General features: G+C 56.0%; 6 protein-coding genes across 6 annotated transcripts; 3 read left to right on the top strand and 3 right to left on the bottom strand.

Annotated features, from left to right (window-relative positions):
- Positions 1 to 75: 75 nt before the first annotated feature.
- On the top strand, positions 76 to 3,469 carry BKA78DRAFT_308797 (DUF221 domain-containing protein). Its single transcript, XM_066887967.1, has 5 exons — positions 76 to 288; positions 423 to 601; positions 675 to 967; positions 1,015 to 1,905; positions 1,957 to 3,469. Exons 1-5 carry the CDS (start codon positions 208 to 210, stop codon positions 3,246 to 3,248), a joined length of 2,736 nt encoding a protein of 911 aa, XP_066746463.1. The 5' UTR covers positions 76 to 207; the 3' UTR covers positions 3,249 to 3,469.
- Positions 3,470 to 4,937: 1,468 nt separating this feature from the next.
- On the top strand, positions 4,938 to 7,006 carry BKA78DRAFT_378059 (rhamnogalacturonan lyase). Its single transcript, XM_066892897.1, has 3 exons — positions 4,938 to 5,461; positions 5,514 to 5,940; positions 5,990 to 7,006. The coding sequence occupies exons 1-3, from the start codon at positions 5,203 to 5,205 to the stop codon at positions 6,909 to 6,911; spliced, it is 1,608 nt and encodes a 535-aa protein (XP_066746462.1). The 5' UTR covers positions 4,938 to 5,202; the 3' UTR covers positions 6,912 to 7,006.
- Positions 7,007 to 7,308: 302 nt separating this feature from the next.
- On the top strand, positions 7,309 to 8,075 carry BKA78DRAFT_293617 (uncharacterized protein; the record flags this gene model as incomplete). The annotated part of the gene is made up of 2 exons (XM_066886240.1): positions 7,309 to 7,483; positions 7,570 to 8,075. The coding sequence occupies 2 exons, from the start codon at positions 7,309 to 7,311 to the stop codon at positions 8,073 to 8,075; spliced, it is 681 nt and encodes a 226-aa protein (XP_066746461.1).
- A 434-nt stretch (positions 8,076 to 8,509) lies between these two features.
- Positions 8,510 to 9,620, bottom strand: BKA78DRAFT_248846 (uncharacterized protein; the record flags this gene model as incomplete). The annotated part of the gene is made up of 3 exons (XM_066884430.1): positions 8,510 to 8,821; positions 8,873 to 9,240; positions 9,326 to 9,620. 3 exons carry the CDS (start codon positions 9,618 to 9,620, stop codon positions 8,510 to 8,512), a joined length of 975 nt encoding a protein of 324 aa, XP_066746460.1.
- Positions 9,621 to 11,014: 1,394 nt separating this feature from the next.
- Positions 11,015 to 12,904, bottom strand: BKA78DRAFT_248049 (amidase signature domain-containing protein; the record flags this gene model as incomplete). Its single annotated transcript, XM_066884347.1, has 4 exons — positions 11,015 to 11,157; positions 11,216 to 11,300; positions 11,378 to 11,722; positions 11,777 to 12,904. The coding sequence occupies 4 exons, from the start codon at positions 12,902 to 12,904 to the stop codon at positions 11,015 to 11,017; spliced, it is 1,701 nt and encodes a 566-aa protein (XP_066746459.1).
- A 948-nt stretch (positions 12,905 to 13,852) lies between these two features.
- Positions 13,853 to 15,197, bottom strand: BKA78DRAFT_308787 (uncharacterized protein). The gene has a single exon (XM_066887966.1). It carries the CDS (start codon positions 15,005 to 15,007, stop codon positions 14,171 to 14,173), a length of 837 nt encoding a protein of 278 aa, XP_066746458.1. The 5' UTR covers positions 15,008 to 15,197; the 3' UTR covers positions 13,853 to 14,170.
- Between the last annotated feature and the right edge of the window lie 1,583 nt (positions 15,198 to 16,780).

Raw genomic sequence — 16,780 nt, 5'->3', positions numbered from 1 at the left:
TGGAACCACCCGGGAACAGTCGAAGACTGCTGCGCCACGGTCTCCATCACCGCCAGTTTTTCTTCTCGTTATGCCTTCACTGGACTAATACCTCTTTTTCTCGGTCGCAGAATTCAAGATATCGAATCCAAGCGACTGCGAGAGCGGGAGCTCGACGGCCGACCGGCGCTGAATGTGACGACGCATCAGGCGATTCCAGCAGGCACGATGAACTCCGGCTCGACGGCATGGCAAGCACCCTTGCACTTTGCCGGCAGCCATGAATGGAAGAAGAATGGCAGCTTCCCTGTAAGACGGCTCGCTTTTCCATCATCTTTGTTCTGTCGTCGCTTCTTGGTTCATCATGAAGCGTTCCCAACAGTCGCTTAGCTTCCTAGCTACAGACCCTCGGTGCCTCGTTGGCTGACATTATTGTCGCAAAGGGTCCTCCAGATAACAGCGGAAGCCACCGCAACAAACCTTCTTCGGTCTACAGCTTGATTTACACCCTTATCCCTGCGCTCATCACCGCCGCCCTTCTGATTAGCGTGTTCCTTGTCCTTCGGCCAAAGCTGCGGCGTCTCTACTCTCCGAGAACCTTTATCGACGTCTTGACCGACGAGTAAGTGAGCGCTCAAAATTCCCTCTTTGAAAAAGCTTTTTTTCCATGTTCCATTGCTGAACCTCTGATTCAGTGAAAAGACTCCGAAAGATCCAGGCACCGTCTTCGGCTGGATCAAACACTTTTCCAAATTCAACGATTGGCAGATTCTCAACTCGCAGTCTCTTGATGCCTACCTGTACGTCAGGTTTCTGAAGGTCATCATTGCGATATGCTTTGTCGGTACCGTCATCACGGGAGCAGTGCTGTTGCCGATCAATGCGACTGGAGGTGGTGGCCAGAAGCAATTGGATATGCTCTCGTTTAGCAACGTCGTGGATCCAAATCGTTACTATGCCCACGCCTTGGTTGCTTGGGCATTTTTTGGTTAGTTGAATGTTCTACCTCTATTGCGATGTAGCTGACAAGTCAAGCCTTTGTGCTCTTCATGATTACGCGGGAGACGGTGTACCTGATCCATCTGCGACAGGCGTACCTCCTCTCGCCTTGGAATTCTAGCCGTATCTCATCACGGACTGTTCTCTTTACCTCGGTTCCCGGGTCGTATTGCAGCGAGGAACGCCTCAAAACTCTGTTCGACGAGGTCAAGCAAGTCTGGCTTGTCCAAGACTTCAAGAAGCTGGAAAAGCTGATTGAGGAGATGGACGAGGCAGCCCTCAAGTTGGAAGCCGGCGAGATTCAACTTATCCGCGACGCCAACGCCAAACGGCTCAAGGGTTCCAAACCAAGTGACGATGATCATGACACGGACTTTTGGCTGACGGTTGCGCGACGACCGAAGCACAAGCGCCAGAGTTTCACCTTCATCTTTGGAAAAAGTGTCGACACCATCAACGAGAGCCGCGAGAAGCTTCGCCATTTGATTCCCGCCGTCAGAGCTGAGCAGAAGCTTCGGCTTGACGGCGATGCTAGACTTCTCGGCTCCGTGTTCATCGAGTTCGAAACGCAGGCGGCAGCTCAAGCTGCGTATTCTTTGGTTGCCTACAACCATCCGTACCGCATTGTTCCTCGCCAGGTTGGACTGCTTCCAGACGAGGTCATTTGGCCCAATCTGCGCATGTCGGACTGGGAGGCGCTTGCTCGAAAGATGTTCGTTTTTGGATTGGTTGCTGCGATTACTATTTTCTGGGGTATCCCCGTGGCGTTTGTCGGCACCATTTCCAACTTGAGCTATCTTTCCCAAAAGTTCAAGTGGCTCAGGTGGCTCGAGGATCTCGACAAGAAGCAGCTCGGTCTACTGACGGGTCTTTTGCCCTCTGTGTTGCTCTCGGCCCTCCAAGCTCTTGTTCCAAAGCTTTTGCGATGTGGGTTCCCCTGAATTCATGTTTTGTTTACTCGGGCTAATGCGCAGACAGATTTGTCGAGACAATCTGGTGCAGTCACTCAGTCGCATGCTGAAGTTCGCACGCAAAAGTTCTTCTTTGCGTTCTCACTGATCCAGGTATTCCTCATTACAACCTTCTCATCCGGCGCCACTGCAGTGATTGGCCAGCTTGCTCGAGAACCTTCGTCTGCACCAACCCTACTTGCCGAGAATTTGCCAAAAGCGTCAAACTTTTACATCTCCTACCTCGTCCTGTATGGTGTGGCGATTAGCTCCCAGACAGTCTTCAACGTTCTCGGCCTCTTTTTCGATGTCATCCTGCCAGCCGTGTGGCCCTATTCGAGCCCAAGGGATGCGTTCATTGCTTACATCACATTGAGCTCTCCCGGATACGGTTCAGAGTGCGCCAAATGGACAAACTTGGCAGTCATTGCCATAAGCTACTCGTGCGTAGCACCTTTAGTCCTGGCATTTGCGACTGTTGGTTTCTCTTTCATCTATCTGGCGTACCGGTACAACTACTTTTACGTCTACAATACCGGCATCGACACTAAAGGCGTCTTCTATGCGACAGCGCTGCAGCAAATGACTGTCGGGGTCTACATTGCCGAGCTTTGCCTCATCGGGCTCTTTTCCACTCGCATCAAGAGCGACGTCACAGCCAACGGCCCGCTCCTCTTGATGATCGCTCTGTTCATATCCACAGTCCTCTACCAATACCTCATGCACCAGACGCTAAAGCCCCTGACCGAGCTCCTCCCACGCAATCTCCTGTCCGAGTCGGAGCGCGAGTATGACGACTACGAAGCCAGTCATTCGGAAAACCAGCCGCTGCTATCGCCGGCGCCAGAGACAACGACGGACCAGCCCGCAGCCGGCGACATCAACGCGCACCACGGCCTCGAAACCAGCACCACCAACACCTCGACGCCGTCGCGCATCAACGCCATCACAGCCTACCAAGCCAAGCTCGACCAGGACCGCGCGCACTGGCTCCGCCGCTTCTTCGCGCCACACACGGACTCGGCGGCCGCCCTGTCGCGCGCGCTGCACCCCAGCCTCCAGACCCCCGTGCCCGAGTATCCAGAGGCCGTCGCGCGCAAGGCGTTCCTGAACCCGGCGATTGCGCGCGAGCCACCAGTCATCTGGATTGTCAAGGACGCGATGGGGATTTCGACGCGCGAGGTGCAGCAGATCAAGGAGGAGGTTGAGGGGCTGGAGGTGAGTGATCGCGGCGCGTGGTTGGATCAGAAGAATAGGGTGAGGTGGGACGAGAGGCGTCTGAGGGAGATGCCGCTGTGGAAGGGGAGGGTGATTTATTGATGCTGGTTGGAAAGACTCTTGTTGAGCTGTAGTGATTGGATCCGATTGACTGGACTGGCTTGACTGGACAGCATTCACCACATAATTGTACAGTATGCAGCATGCCGCTAGGGAAGCATCGCGGGCTATGTATTATCATCGCATTTTTGGAGATGGGAATAGCAATGATTGACTCGTACTAGGCACGCAACAGTCGTCGATCAGCGGGAATACCATACCTAGGAAGCAGAGCGTTGCGGGCTTGCGGGCGCCTACCCAGGTATCTGCCCGTCTGCTGCAGGCAAATTGCAAGGACAGCGACTACTAACCTAAGCGAGCCCATCGCCTACTGTTTCGAACGCAAGATGGCGCAGGTCCTCAGCCCATTATTTTTGTACACTCGCTCTCGCGACGCCCTTCTTGGCGCTCCGCTCTTGGCCTCTGGTCAGGGCACACTGCTGCGTGGAGCTCGGCGGCAAAAAAGAAAAGGGCAAGACTTGACCCTGCAGGTGTTGCGTGATGCTGCTGCTGCGTTCGGAAGCAACATTGATGGAACCACGGCTTTTTGGATTTTTGCTGTTGCCATTGTCAGTGCCACAGCATTCTTGTTCTGCGGACATGATCGATTCAACAACTTCGCAAAAAAAGAGAATCTCCCCTGAAATACGGCAGAAGATGCCGTCGTCAAGACGGGTATAACGACAGCAAGCCAGACGGCATTAATCCGGTCTTTGAATCTGGGAGGAAGCTCGGGGCAGACGGTGGTCGCGGACGGTAGGTCTTCTTCACTAGGGCTGCCACCTGCGTGTGATGATGCTCCTCGCCTCTCGCTCCGATAAGCGTCGTCGGGTACAGATCCAGGCGTCCGTCCGATGCTGATCTCTCTCTCTTTTCTCTCAGGGAAGGTGCCTCTTCTTGCTTGCCAGTCTCTGGGCGCATGCGGATGATTCTTGTTGTCATCTTCAGAAAGCACGCGAACAGGAGGACGTCGAATCGAGTCCGGGATTCTCACAGCGTCGTCACTACCACGCAATCATGCTGGATGGCTGAACTACCTCAGATCTGGCTGGGGCGACTGGCATCTCTTTTTTCCCTTGGACTTCCAAATCTGGATGCCAGTGCTGCAGGTCCGACAAACACTCACAGCCACCTGCCTCACACAGCACAAGGACCGACCAATCACTTCAACACCATCCATGGGAAACCGGGCCATCTCTCCGCAGGTTACCCCTGCGCGCACATTTGCAAGATGCCGAGTCCACCAACCCAAGGCTGTGGGTAGATGCTGTTGTCTTTTACCCGTTTCTCTTGTGAGATTTGCAATGGAGAAATATAGCCTTCGAGATTGATGGCGGCGACCAAAAGTTGCAGCCCTCTCGGTCTTGTTTGTCCCGTAGAGCGCTGCAGTCGCTCTGTCATAGCTTCCCTATCCAGACGCACTTTTCACGAAGTACCAATCTTCCCCGCATGGTCGCTCCAAAGATACGTTTATTTTCGGGCAAGATCAGTTCCGGCCAGGAGACCACGATGCAAAATAGGAATCTCCAAAACCCGGCAGTCGGAGGTGCAACACCACAAACACCTGCAGCATCGATGGAAGCAGGGGCCACAGTACGCCCACGCACGCGCATCCGCTTACCTACCGGAGGCCCCATCTGAAACCTCAACGCGTCGTTTCTCCTCCCCGCCGTCCTATGCCTGTCCACACGTGCATCTTGGCGTCCCAGTCCCTTACCTTTTTCCATCCTCGCTCCGGCACGGGGACCCGTCGACCCCTGATGCCAAGAGGCTCCCTGAATTCAGCCATTGACGCCGCTGTAGACTGCTCTCGTCGGTGCTGGCGAGAGACCGCCCGTCGCGTCGTCGCTATGCTGTTTATAAGGTCGCCAGGGATGGCGCCCGTCTCTGGGTTGCGCTCCATCCCACCTGTCAGTCTTCGCCCAAAGGCGCCGTTTGAGATTGAAAAATTGCCAGAATGGGCCTCTCCACTCCTTTGCTCGCGCTCTTTGCCCTCTGGACCCCCTCGGCCCTGGCGGCGTTTGGCCTGACCGACTCGGATGGCAGCTATGTCATTAGCTCTGGAAGCGGCAACGGGCTCACCGTTACGGTAGACCAGAGCAGCTGTGACATTACATCGATCATGTACCGTTCAGAGGAGTTTCAGTACGCGTCGACGGGAACCCAGCTTTCGTCGGGCTTGGGATCTGCTACGGTGACTGCAGAGGAGATTGAAAGTGAGTTGGAAATTTTTCAGTGTGCAAGACTTTTTTCTGATTGGTTGAGTAGGCACATATGTCAAGGTCACTTGCACCACCGACACGCTGACCCACTACATCATCGTCAAGTCCGGCGAGGACATTCTGTACATGGGCACCAACACGCAATCAGAGCCCAGTGTTGGAGAGCTCCGCTTCATCGCTCGACTGGATCCAGACAAGTTGCCCCTGGAGTACCCCTACGGCGACGTGTCGACCACGTCTGGTGGAACCGCCATCGAAGCATCGGATGTGTACGAGGTCGACGGCGAGACGCGCAGCAAGTTCTACTCGGGCACCCGCTTTATCGACGACAGCATTCAGTGCGTCTACCGTGAGGACGATGCTATCCACGCCTGCGTGCTGCTCCAGCCCCTGTCGTACGAGTGCTCTAGCGGTGGCCCCCTTTTCAAGGACATCAACAGCAACAACGCTGGATCCTCCACCAACCTCTACTTGTGAGTACCGTCGTGGAAAGGGAAGAGGTGATTCTAACTAGTCCAAAAGCTACATGAACAGTGGACACGTTCAAACGGAGGAGTTCCGCCAGGGTTTCCACGGTCCGTACGCCATGCAATTCAGCCGCTCTGGAGTGCCATCAGCCGATTCTCTTGACTTCTCGTTCTTCGGAGTTCTTGACATTGATGGCTACGTTCCGGAATCCCAGCGCGGTTATGTCAGCGGCACTGCTTCTGGCGTCACCAGCGGCTATGATATTGTGCTCCACTGGTACAATGACAACTTCCAATACTGGGCCTACGCCAGCTCTTCGGGCGCCTTCACCTCGCCTGCCATGCAAGCCGGCGAGTACACCCAAGTGCTGTACCAGCAGGAGCTCAAGGTGGCCACGGCCACTGTCACCGTGACTGCCGGCGCCACTGCCACCGCAAGCATCGAGAGCGCCTTCGAATTCCCTGACGCCATCTTCACCATCGGCGAGTGGGACGGCCAGCCATTCGAGTTCCGCAACGGCGACAAGTTCGAGCGCATGCACCCGTCGGACGACCGCATGGAGTCGTGGGGCCCGCTCACCTACACGGTCGGCACCTCGGCGACCACCGACGTCCCCATGGCGCTGTTCAAGGGCGTCAACGACCCGCTCACCATCGTCTTCACGGCCACGTCGGCGCAGACGGGCGCCGCCACCCTGCGCATCGGCACCACGCTCTCCTTTGCGGGTGGCAGGCCTCAGGCCACCGTCAACGACTACACGGGCGATGCGCCCTCTGCTCCCACCAAGATTGACAGCCGTGGCGTCACTCGTGGTGGATACCGCGGCTATGGTGAGATTTACGAGGTGTCGATTCCTGAGGGCACGATTGTCGAGGGCGAGAATACAATCACCATTAGCGTCATCTCTGGATCGTCGGGTGATACGTATTTGTCGCCAAACGTCATCTTGGACTGCATTGATCTGTATTTGGCTTAGGGTGGTCTTCGTTGGGTGTTGTAAATATTAATTCATCTTGTACATGTCACATTGAATAGTTTGCAAGGGTGAGTTTGATATGTGAGACTTGTACTGGATGAAAGTCGTGAGCTCTTAATTGTAGATTGAAATTTCGTGGCGCCATCGAAGTGCGAATGAGAGTCAAAGTAGCCGAAAAATCAATATAATGGATAAAGAAGGCGTCGCTATATAGACATTCAAATGGTCGACCATTTCCACCAATCAGCAGCCATGTATTACCGGGAGAGCTAGGATCGTTCAAGGATCCCCTCGCCCATTTCTGATGTGCAGCGTCATCCAGCGATTCTCGCTCCACGTCATTTTGCCGTTCCATTTCTCTCCAGTACCTCTCCTCCTCAAGTCGCCATATTCCACCATGGGCTCTTCAGCGTCGAAAGCGTCACGCACCGCCGGCAAGGCCGCGCGCGTCTACCCAAAGCAAGCATCGCAAGCCGCGACACACGCGCCCAAACCCTCAGCACCACCTCGCGCCTCGCAACCCGGTCCAACAGTCCACCCGCCGCCAGAAGCCAGCGAGTCAAAAGACCAATGTACGTCCAGTCCAAGTCAGCTTCCTCTCCATCTCTCCTCACGCTTCGCGCGAGTCATCAAGCTAACACCACCACCACCACCGCAGCAGCAACGAGCGACGCCCAAGACCCAGCGCTCGCCGCAAAACTGCGCTCCATCGGCGCCGTCCAGCCCAACCCCTACTACTCGCCGCACAGCACGTCGCCCTTCGACCCGCGCCGGCCCTCCGAGGCGGGCATGCCCGACTTCTCCGCCGGCCCCAACCCCTTTGCTCCTCCGCCCTCCGTCCACGCATCAGCAGCAGCAGCAACAACAACAACACCAGGAGGCACAAACGCCGCCGCCGCCCGGCCGCCCAACCGCATGCTCAATCCCGCTCTGTCGATACTGTCTGCGCGCGACCGCTTGCAACGAGAGGCCGAAGCCGATTTGGATAACGCGGTTAGGGCGGGTGCGAGTGGGCGACGGTTTCTGGATCCGACGCTGATACGGCGCGTGTTGATGATGCGCGAGAGGGAGAGCAAGTCGGATGAGGCGATTGAGGAAGAGATGGGCTTGGAGAAGGGGTTTATGAAGAGGTTGGGGCCGAGGAGTGTGGTTGAGGCTGTTTGAAGGTGCACATTGGAATCTTTCGAGAATCCAGGATCAAGAGGGATATCAAGAGTCTTGAAGATCAAGGAGCATCGGACACGTGGGACAGGGGTGGGCTGAAGGCGTCAGGGTCGAAATACCATGACAGTCGACTCAAACGGATTTGCTGGAAAAATAACCTTGGGGCCTGGTAAGGACGCGAAGCATGGGGCAGCAGCAGAATCACCCACCACATGGAACACTCCAAACTTGGTCATACAAGACCCTGAAAGTCAAAAGAAGCAACTGCCAATGCGTTGTACTATCTGGGCTACGAGGCTCGATCATCACGAGCATTTCGGTCCTACCATCAACCAGGCGCCTACGCTTGAAACCAACAAGAAACGAAACATCTCCACTCCAACATCATTTCGAGTGCATTCTGAATCGACTTGATTGTCTCTCGGTCTCCGTGCTTACCACGCCGAGTGGCCTCCATCTATCCTCAAGTCTGATCCAGTCATGAATGAACTGGCCTCGCTCAGCAAGAACACGGCCGCTCCACGGTACTCCTCCGGCGCACTCAGTCTTCCCAGCATGTTTTGCGTGGGCCAGTCCGTCCTGCGCTCTGGATACAACTTGAACAGCTCTTCAACCATGGCTGTGACAATGTATCCAGGGGAAATGGTGTTTACTCTGATGCCATAGGTTCCCCACTCGGAGGCCAGATTCCGCGAAAGCTGAAGAACACCTGCCTTGGACGCGTTGTACGCCGAGCAAATGAGACCCTTGATGCCATGTTAGCACCAATCAACTAAACGGAGCTCGTCAAGACTTACCCTGTTCGCAACGCTTCCACTCATGCTTGCAATCATAACGATGCTGCCGCCGTTGCCAAACTTGATCATCTGCTTCGCTACAGCCTGACTCGTCATGAAGGCGCCAGTAATGTTTACTTCGAACATGGTGTTCGCGTCCTCGGCGGTATAGTCCAATGCTGAAGTCTCTTGCTGGATACCAGCCGCGGCGACCAGTCCGTCCAATCGCCCATGCTTGTCGGCAATGTCTGCGACAACCTTGTTGAGCCCGGGGACATCACGCACGTCGATCTGACGGTAGTGCAACGAAGTGCCCAAGTGGTTACGCGCGCGCTCCTGAATCGGCGCAAAGTCTGGTGATGGAATAGGGAGGCGGTCAAGGGCGTAGACTGTGGCAGGGAGCTCGTGGTTAGCATCTGCACCAGCATCCGCACGCGCTGTGGCATGCCTCTTCGGAACGGAACTTGTTCATACCAGTCGCTCCGGCTTCCAACAAAGCTTCGGCCTGCACCAATCCCAGGCCTCTGGCCGCTCCGCTAACTAGCACGACCTTGTTCTTTAGGCTGAACTCGGGAAGCCGCTTCGTTGTACCCAGAAAGGCCGTGTCGCTGCTGGCTTTGTCCGCGCTCGGCGGCGGCGGCGGAGCAGTCGCATCGTCGGTCGGTATTCTCGACGCATTCCACAATGGCGCGCAGGTGCTGAATGCGCGCGGCTGAGACTTTGTGGCCGCCGAGCGCGCGGATCTGAGTGGCGACAATCCTGGCCGCATAATTGCGGGGACGCGGAGGAACATTTTGTGGGGGAGCGGGGTTGGCGGCATGATGCTGGGCCTTGGCGAAAAAGAGACGAGTGCGACTGAAATATTCGTCTGTCTACCACAGAGGATTTGGAGCTCGATTTAATAGCGGTCGAGGCAAATTGGACGAGTCGCGATTGTCGATACTTGATAAAAGCTGTTTACGCAGTGGATCCGCGGTTCTGCGAGATAGCAAGAAGTGTTGCAGAAGATCAACAGGAACGCTGCAAGAGCTGCAGACGAGAGCAGGGGGGGAGAAGCAAGCAGATATAGATTTGGGAGGAGAGCAGCAGCAGAGAGGGAGAGAGAGAATGGGGAAGGAGAATTTATATCAATCCGGGCACCGCTTCTTTTTGGAAATATACAATTTTTCAAAGGCGCGCCGTTGACCGCGTTTCCCATCCCCAATTCGAACATACACGATACGTACCTGGGCTGTCACGAGGCCCCAGCCGCCAACAACCACCCCCGCTGCTGGCACCACAACTGACAGCGAAGTGGCATCAAATCCTTTGGCCACCCTCCAGCCGCGCCGGAATGCCTGAAAGGGTTATCAAGCTGCCAATGCCATGACAAGCTCCTGGGTCGAGAAGAGCTTGGGCGGCGCTACCAGAGGCGCCGTGTCGAGACCCGTGGGGTAAGGCCAGCTGGCTCCCGGCGCGGGGTGGCTTTTTTCGGAGAGGAGGGGCCTCGTCTGTCCGTAGGTCAGGTTGCTGGCGCCGCGAGGTTCACGATGCGGGACAGCTTCGACAAGTCGACGGAATTTCCCAAAGCGGAACTTCCGCAGCCAAAGGGTTGACGACAGCACGCGGTCCGCTTCGGCTGGCGGCGTGGATCACCACGGGGATCAACCTGGAGACTCTTCTAGACTTTTCGTTTCCATCTCTCCGTACTCTTTTTTTGTGCCTGCTGCAGCACATCTCTACGAGGGCGCGTGGTTGTCGGGTTGATGAGATGCATCCGCGCGGCTTGTCCCAACCTCGCCTCTTGACACCTGCAGCGCGACGATCCGAAAGAGGCCGAACCGAAAAGGGACTATCAAAAGCGGAACCGTTTGATCATATGAAGGGCCGTTTGGCATTAGGCAAGCGCAGCAAAAAGCGAGGAAGCTCAAGGGACAGATGCAGATTTGCGGTCAAGATGCGGTCATAACTTGGCGCTTACGATTTCCGCTTTCGGCAGCCGCAAGTCTACTTGCCGCCGAACACGTTGGAAGCTTATCCATGCGTCTTGTCTATCCCACCCTTCCGAAACACCATAAAATCGTTTCCGCTTGCAGCAGCAGCAGCGCTGCGTCTCCTATCTGAATGACTGATGTGGCCCATTCGATGCGGCATGTCGGCTCGCGTCCACCTCACCGGCCTCGCTTAGTTCTTTACTCCGTAGCCAGCGAATGGCAATCCCGTCTTTTCAACAATGAGTTCCATGGCCTCAATGACCTTTTCATCGTCCAGCGGCCGCCCAACCAGCTGCAGCGAAATGGGCGCGTCGCGGTACACCTCTGGGTCGTCTGTCCTCGAATCAGTCTCTTGCCCGCATCACAGAGAGCTTGGCAGGGCAACACATACAGAGCTTGTGGTTGAAGTCGTCCTGGTCATTCCTTGGCTTGTAAGCCTCGTCCTTGCCATCAATGGCCGGATCGACCTGCGAGACCTATGCACGTCGTCAGCAACAAGCTTTTGCAACAATAGAAGCACGGCAGCATGTCAGGACGGAGGTGTGCCACGTACTGGGAATACAAGCGCCGGGTAGTCGAGCAGATTCCACTGCGAGGTGTAACCCCAGTACTGCGCCTGGTCCAGTGGCGGAGCAGCCCCCGGTCCAACCGGACACAGGATCACGTCCACCATGTCGGACCCGTCTGCATTTCCTGTGGCGTTCCAGTGTTCGGCGTACTCGGTTCTGTACTGGTCGCGTGCGCGCGTGTACTTCCATATCTCCGACGCCGTGTAGGACTTCTTGGGCACGTGGGGGTTGTCGTGGAGAATGAATTTGGTCAGAGGACGCGGTGGCTCTCCAGAAGCCTCCATTGCCTCCAGCTCTTCGCGACCTCCATCGCAAAAGTAGAGTCTGGCCTGCGATGTGTTAGACGTGAGTCGTTTAATCCTCGTTTCTGGGAGAAAGCTTACAATGACATCCCAAGCAAGATCGTGCTTGTATGGCTTCCACTCGACAATCTCAACGCCATCGACGCCCTTCAACTTCTCCACTACCTCATTGATGGCCCGCAGAACGGGCGGGTGCGGCCGTACCACCCCGTCATCAGACAAGACGCCAATTTTGAGCTTCTTTGCGCCTTGATCAGTCTTCTTCAACCACGCCACGTCGTCCCTCCAACCGACGGGAATCAGGTCTGGCTGCTTCAGCCATGGTCTCTGGTCGATGAGAGTCTTGGTGAAGACCTTGACGCCCTCCAGAGACGTGCTGATAGGTCCAATGACCGGGACAATCTGCTCCTCTCCCAGCATCGTCGAGGTCGTTCCCGTGTTTGGCAGTCTGTGTGCGCTAGGCCTTAGACCCCAGAGCCCCTGATTCGCCGCAGGACTCCGGATACTACCACCGATATCTGTGCCAATTCCCAGACAGCTACCACGGAAGCCGACCAGCGCGCCCTCTCCGCCGGATGAACCACCGCATGTCAGCGCCGTATTGAACGGATTCACCGAGGCGCCATAGATGTTGTTCGACGTCTCGAGATGCATCAACGTCTGCGGCTGCGTCGTGCGCGCATAGAAAACGGCTCCGGCTTCCCACAGGTAGTTCAAAATGAGCGCATTGGGGCCCTTGTGGTCAGCCCACGCACAAAAGCCCGCGTTGGTCTTGAGGCCGCCGCCCATGGTGACGTGCTCCTTGACACTAATCGGCAGTCCATGCAGCGGGCCGACGGGCGCTCCCTTCATGGCCAAATGCGCATCCAGCTCCTTGGCCCGCGCCAGCGCCTTCTCGGGCAGCAGCTCCGTGATGCAGTTTGTGGCCGCCTGCGCGAGCGCGGCGCGACGCAGGAACGCCGACGTCACGGCTGTGCTGGACAGTTTGCCCGCCGCCAGCTGCGAAAGCAGACCCTCGGGAGACGTCTCGGTGACGCTGATTTCCTCCGGCGTCAGGAATTGCGCGGCGAGCGGCATCGTGTTGCGGGGCATTTCGGACGGCAGCGGGGGGAGAGGCGGCTGCACGGCAGCAATGGTCGCATCGCGGTGCGCCTGCAGGCTGGCGGCGACTTCTTGCCACGGCTTGTTGGAGGCGACGGGGTCGGGCATTGTAGGCGGCGGTGCTGTCTGTCACTATCTCTTCTCGAGCCGGGAAGTCTAGGAGCTAATTGGCTTGCAGGGCAGAGGCAGACAGACGTCGGAGTTGATTGCAAAGAAGGCGAATGGTTTTGGCGGCACACCGCCGCGATTGTGCAGATTGTATCGTTATATACTCCCCAGTCTGCCCGCCCAATTACGGGTCAATCGCGTTAATCACGACGTCCTGACGTGGCTGCGGTGGCAGGGTCGCGTCTGATAGCAGCCGGACCAGCTATCCCGGCCGCCCTCTCCGCCGCCATTGTGCGGTCTTTTATTCCAAAAAGTCATTGCTTCCTGATAAACGCTGTCATGTCTCTCAGTCTTGGTAAAACAACGAACGAGGACCGGTAAGAGTGGGATGGCATGGCATGATAAGATAACGCCGCCGCCATTGCGCCCTGCTGCTAGGTCATTCACGCTGCTGTCAACATGTCAGGTCCCGCTCGTCATGGATGCCCCGCCGCGCTGCGAAGACGGCCGTTGGCCATAGCTCCTTCCCCGATTCAACCTGCCTGCCCCGCTAAGATGCCTATTCGGGCAAGTCCTGCCGATTGATCTTTCTTCGTTTGCGCCCTTTGACGACTTGCTGTGACAGATGGCTATTATTTGAGGGAACACGACGGCGTCGAGGCGAAGTCTGTTTGGGATGCCCGTGGTCAGATTTTTTTGTCTTGTATTTCTTCTTGCTTTTTGTGTGAGCTGTGCTGTGCTGACGGCCGGTCAATAACACTTCACAAGGCGAGAGATCTAATGCAAATAAGCTGCACGCGATGCATGTGCTGCTAACTCGGATAGGAAACTTGGGATCCTGTCCAGTTCACGATGAGGCTGTCGAATTGCTGCTGTCAAATTCGCTCAGGCCTTCGTGCATTGTACGTACGGCATCAAGCCGAAGAAATGGCAATGCGCTGGAGTACTGTTCAGAAAAAGCCGAATCAAGGAGATCCGTCTATCAATTTGGTTCCGCCCAAAAGTCTTTCTTCTAATATGCTTCTTCTTCGCCAGTCCAATCCCAGGGTATCGTCGTATCTGATGTCTAAAAAAGAACGTCCGTCGTCTGTCCGTGCCATGCCTTGGGTGTGCTATGCGGCATAAGCCGTCCAAAGGAAATATCAACAGTGAAAAGTCCAACGCCATTCTTTCCAACGCCAAGGTCATGAGAAACGAAAAGATGACGAGACCGAAAAAATATGCTGTCGCGCGTGTGCAGACCGGTTTGTACACAATTCAATGCACCTACCTGCGTACCATCATCATTTTCATGACTTCAACCTGCTCTCTGAGCAACGTCAATTCCTCTTTCATTACACCAACATCTTTCCTGAGTGCTGCGCAACACGGGCTTCCGCAATCACACGTCCCTTCCCTGGCCTCGTCGTGGGCCCACGCCGTCTCTTTCGCCAGCGCTCCTCCAACTCGCGTTTTGGGATCAGGCGAGCTTCCGCTAGGGTGCGAACTCGACGCCAGAGAGCCTCTGCGAGGAAAATAGTTGTTCATCGGGACCGGTCCTCTGGGCGATAGGGCCGCTCCTGGGGGTAGTAACGGAGGGAATTTTTCGAGGCCATGTGAGCCAGTGGTGTCAGGCGAGCGATCATTAATTGACGGCGAGGACGGAGACCGTGGATGAGCGGGAATATGATGTGCAGCGCCGTAAAGATTTGGGATACGTCTGACCGATGACTGGCGCTGCGAACGGATGCGCTGAGAGCGTGCACGAAGACGAGGTAGCGAGTTGGAGGGTTCGTCGTCCTCAGTGAACCAAATGTCTTCGGACCTCTCTGTCGGGTTCTGCGTGGTGGCCATGCTTGACTCCTGAAGTATAGTTTCTTCCTCATCTGCCCCTTCATTCTTGTCTTCCTGCTCCTTTCGCCGCCGGGAATCCGAAAGCGACTGGGAGCTAGGGGTGCTAGTTGGTGTCTCACGTGGGTTCATGTATGGTGCTAACAGAGCAAGTCCTCCGTTCTTACTTCCGGGATCACCAAGGCGCCGAATATCAGCAAGAATCTTGCTGCTGGTACTGGTGGAAGTCGAAACCGATCCAAGCGTCGATGTGCTCCGGAAAGAACCTGGCATGCGCACTTGCGAAATCTTGCGGCTCTTTTTGGCAAGAGGAGTCTTCGCAGATGGGGTCTTGGCCAACTTGATCTCGCTGCTCGGAGAAGGGCTTGGAGAGGTTGGTCTCTCAATATATGTCCTCTTCAAGGGCTCCTCCTGTTCAAGAGCTCTAGAGGAAGCCGCACCATCGCCACGTTCGTCAACTTCCTCTACTGCTGATGCCAATGAAGACTGTGCGTAGCTTGGGATCAGAGACGGTGGGTCGCCTAGCGTCATCTTTTCCCGTTCAGGGGAGATCGATATGCTGCTCTGACGGAAAGTGGAGCTGAGAATCCTGGGCCTGTTTCGAGGACGTGGACTCTTGCGTTGTGGAGAGCGCGGTGGCGAGACTGGCTTGACAGGAGAAAAGAGATCCATGTAATTCACACCGCCAACTGGTGGCAAAGCTCTGTCGACGCCTTCAGCGCTTGGTGTGTAGTTGACGGTCCCACATTCGTCGCCAAAGCCATCGTCCGGCATCTCGGTGCTGTAGACAGACGATCCGCCTTTTGTGTACTGGTCGATCGCCTCTGTCAAAGTCTCAGAGCTATTGAACTCGATACCAACAGCGTTCACTTTACCAGGGCTAGGCGTATCTTTGGCGGCAGGTTCTGTCAGCGACTCCTTTGACGGCTTCAGCCCAAGCCCCTTCATCCATTGAACGTCGACAATGCGACCGCCTTCAGCATCGATGGTCCTCTCAGTCAACAAAAGCCCAACCGAGTCAAAAAGAAGCACCTTGCCGTCTTGTCGGCCAATGGCGATCGTGTTATTCAAGGCATCGCCAGCTGGAGCGGAGCGCATCGCATTCCCTGGTTTCTGACGGACAGGGGAGCGAGGCCGTGCTGGTACAGACAGGATTGACAGGCTTGTGGCAGGTCCCTTGACGTGCCAGGTCCGCAGGATAGTTCCGCCGCAGTCGAAATCCACAAGCCGGCAGCGGCCATCAGCTCCGACACTGACAGCTCGTGACCGATGCCCTGGCAGGAAAGCTGCTCCCGTGATCGTGACTGATTTATTCCCAACGCTTGAGATGGAAGAAAAATTGTCTTCCGCGTTCGCTACGACCCGGCTGGTGACACTGTGGAGGTTCTTGAATGAACCAACTTCCCCGCCTGTCCCTCCGCGACCAGCCCGCCCTAGTATGCGCGTCGCATCGTAAGCTGCAAGAGTACCGTCCTTGTATGCGAGCAGGAAGACGTTAGGGCGCTCGGGATGGAAAGAAGCCCTCTCTACGGCAGCGTCAGAGGCTCTCGGATGCAGCGACACTGCCGGTGTCCGTAATGTCAGGTTTTGCAGATATGTCGTCGGCGGCGTCTCAGATGCAGAGAGCAGTAGATGGGAGGTGTGCGAAATGGCCAACACGGTCGGCGGAGACGGATGAGTGTGCGAGGGCTCTAGCAAGCACGCCTGGCGAAGCGAGTAGGATTGCACAGCGTTTTGAAGGGTCGTGGTGAAAAATAGGCTCTTTGAGTCGTTCGAATACTCCAGTAGGCGGATTTTCCCCTTCAATGATCAGCGCCAGTCTGAAAAGGAGGAACAGGCGAATTCATACCTCGGTCCCTTTGAGCCTGTAGCTCCTCTTCATTCCCCGGTTTGGATCATGAAGCACCACGACTTGGTCGTCAGCCACGGCAAGCAGCCCACTCCCATCCTTGGCCTCCTTTGCAGCAAGGATCCCCCCAGATCCTGACCTGAAGGCATTTGTTAAGCCGCGCGCATCCCACGACCATACATATCGTTCGGTCGTTA

This window comes from Phyllosticta capitalensis, assembly GCF_038381095.1.
Source record: "Phyllosticta capitalensis strain CBS 128856 chromosome Unknown BKA78scaffold_3, whole genome shotgun sequence".
Classification (NCBI taxonomy): Eukaryota; Fungi; Ascomycota; class Dothideomycetes; order Botryosphaeriales; family Phyllostictaceae; genus Phyllosticta; species Phyllosticta capitalensis.
Note: the sequence above shows the minus strand (reverse complement) of the source record. Positions and strands in the feature narration are given on the sequence as shown.

What these genes read in the sequence shown, in the direction of transcription:
- BKA78DRAFT_308797 (XM_066887967.1), top strand. Translation starts at nt 208, where the DNA reads ATGAACTCCGGCTCGACGGCATGGCAAGCACCCTTGCACTTTGCCGGC. An exon ending in ATCGACGTCTTGACCGACGA is followed by an intron (nt 602 to 674) that starts GTAAGTGAGCGC and finishes CCTCTGATTCAG; the next exon opens with TGAAAAGACTCCGAAAGATC. An exon ending in GGTTGCTTGGGCATTTTTTG is followed by an intron (nt 968 to 1,014) that starts GTTAGTTGAATG and finishes TGACAAGTCAAG; the next exon opens with CCTTTGTGCTCTTCATGATT.
- BKA78DRAFT_378059 (XM_066892897.1), top strand. Translation starts at nt 5,203, where the DNA reads ATGGGCCTCTCCACTCCTTTGCTCGCGCTCTTTGCCCTCTGGACCCCC. An exon ending in GACTGCAGAGGAGATTGAAA is followed by an intron (nt 5,462 to 5,513) that starts GTGAGTTGGAAA and finishes TTGGTTGAGTAG; the next exon opens with GCACATATGTCAAGGTCACT. An exon ending in TCCTCCACCAACCTCTACTT is followed by an intron (nt 5,941 to 5,989) that starts GTGAGTACCGTC and finishes CTAGTCCAAAAG; the next exon opens with CTACATGAACAGTGGACACG.
- BKA78DRAFT_308787 (XM_066887966.1), bottom strand. Translation starts at nt 15,007, where the DNA reads ATGCCAGGTTCTTTCCGGAGCACATCGACGCTTGGATCGGTTTCGACT.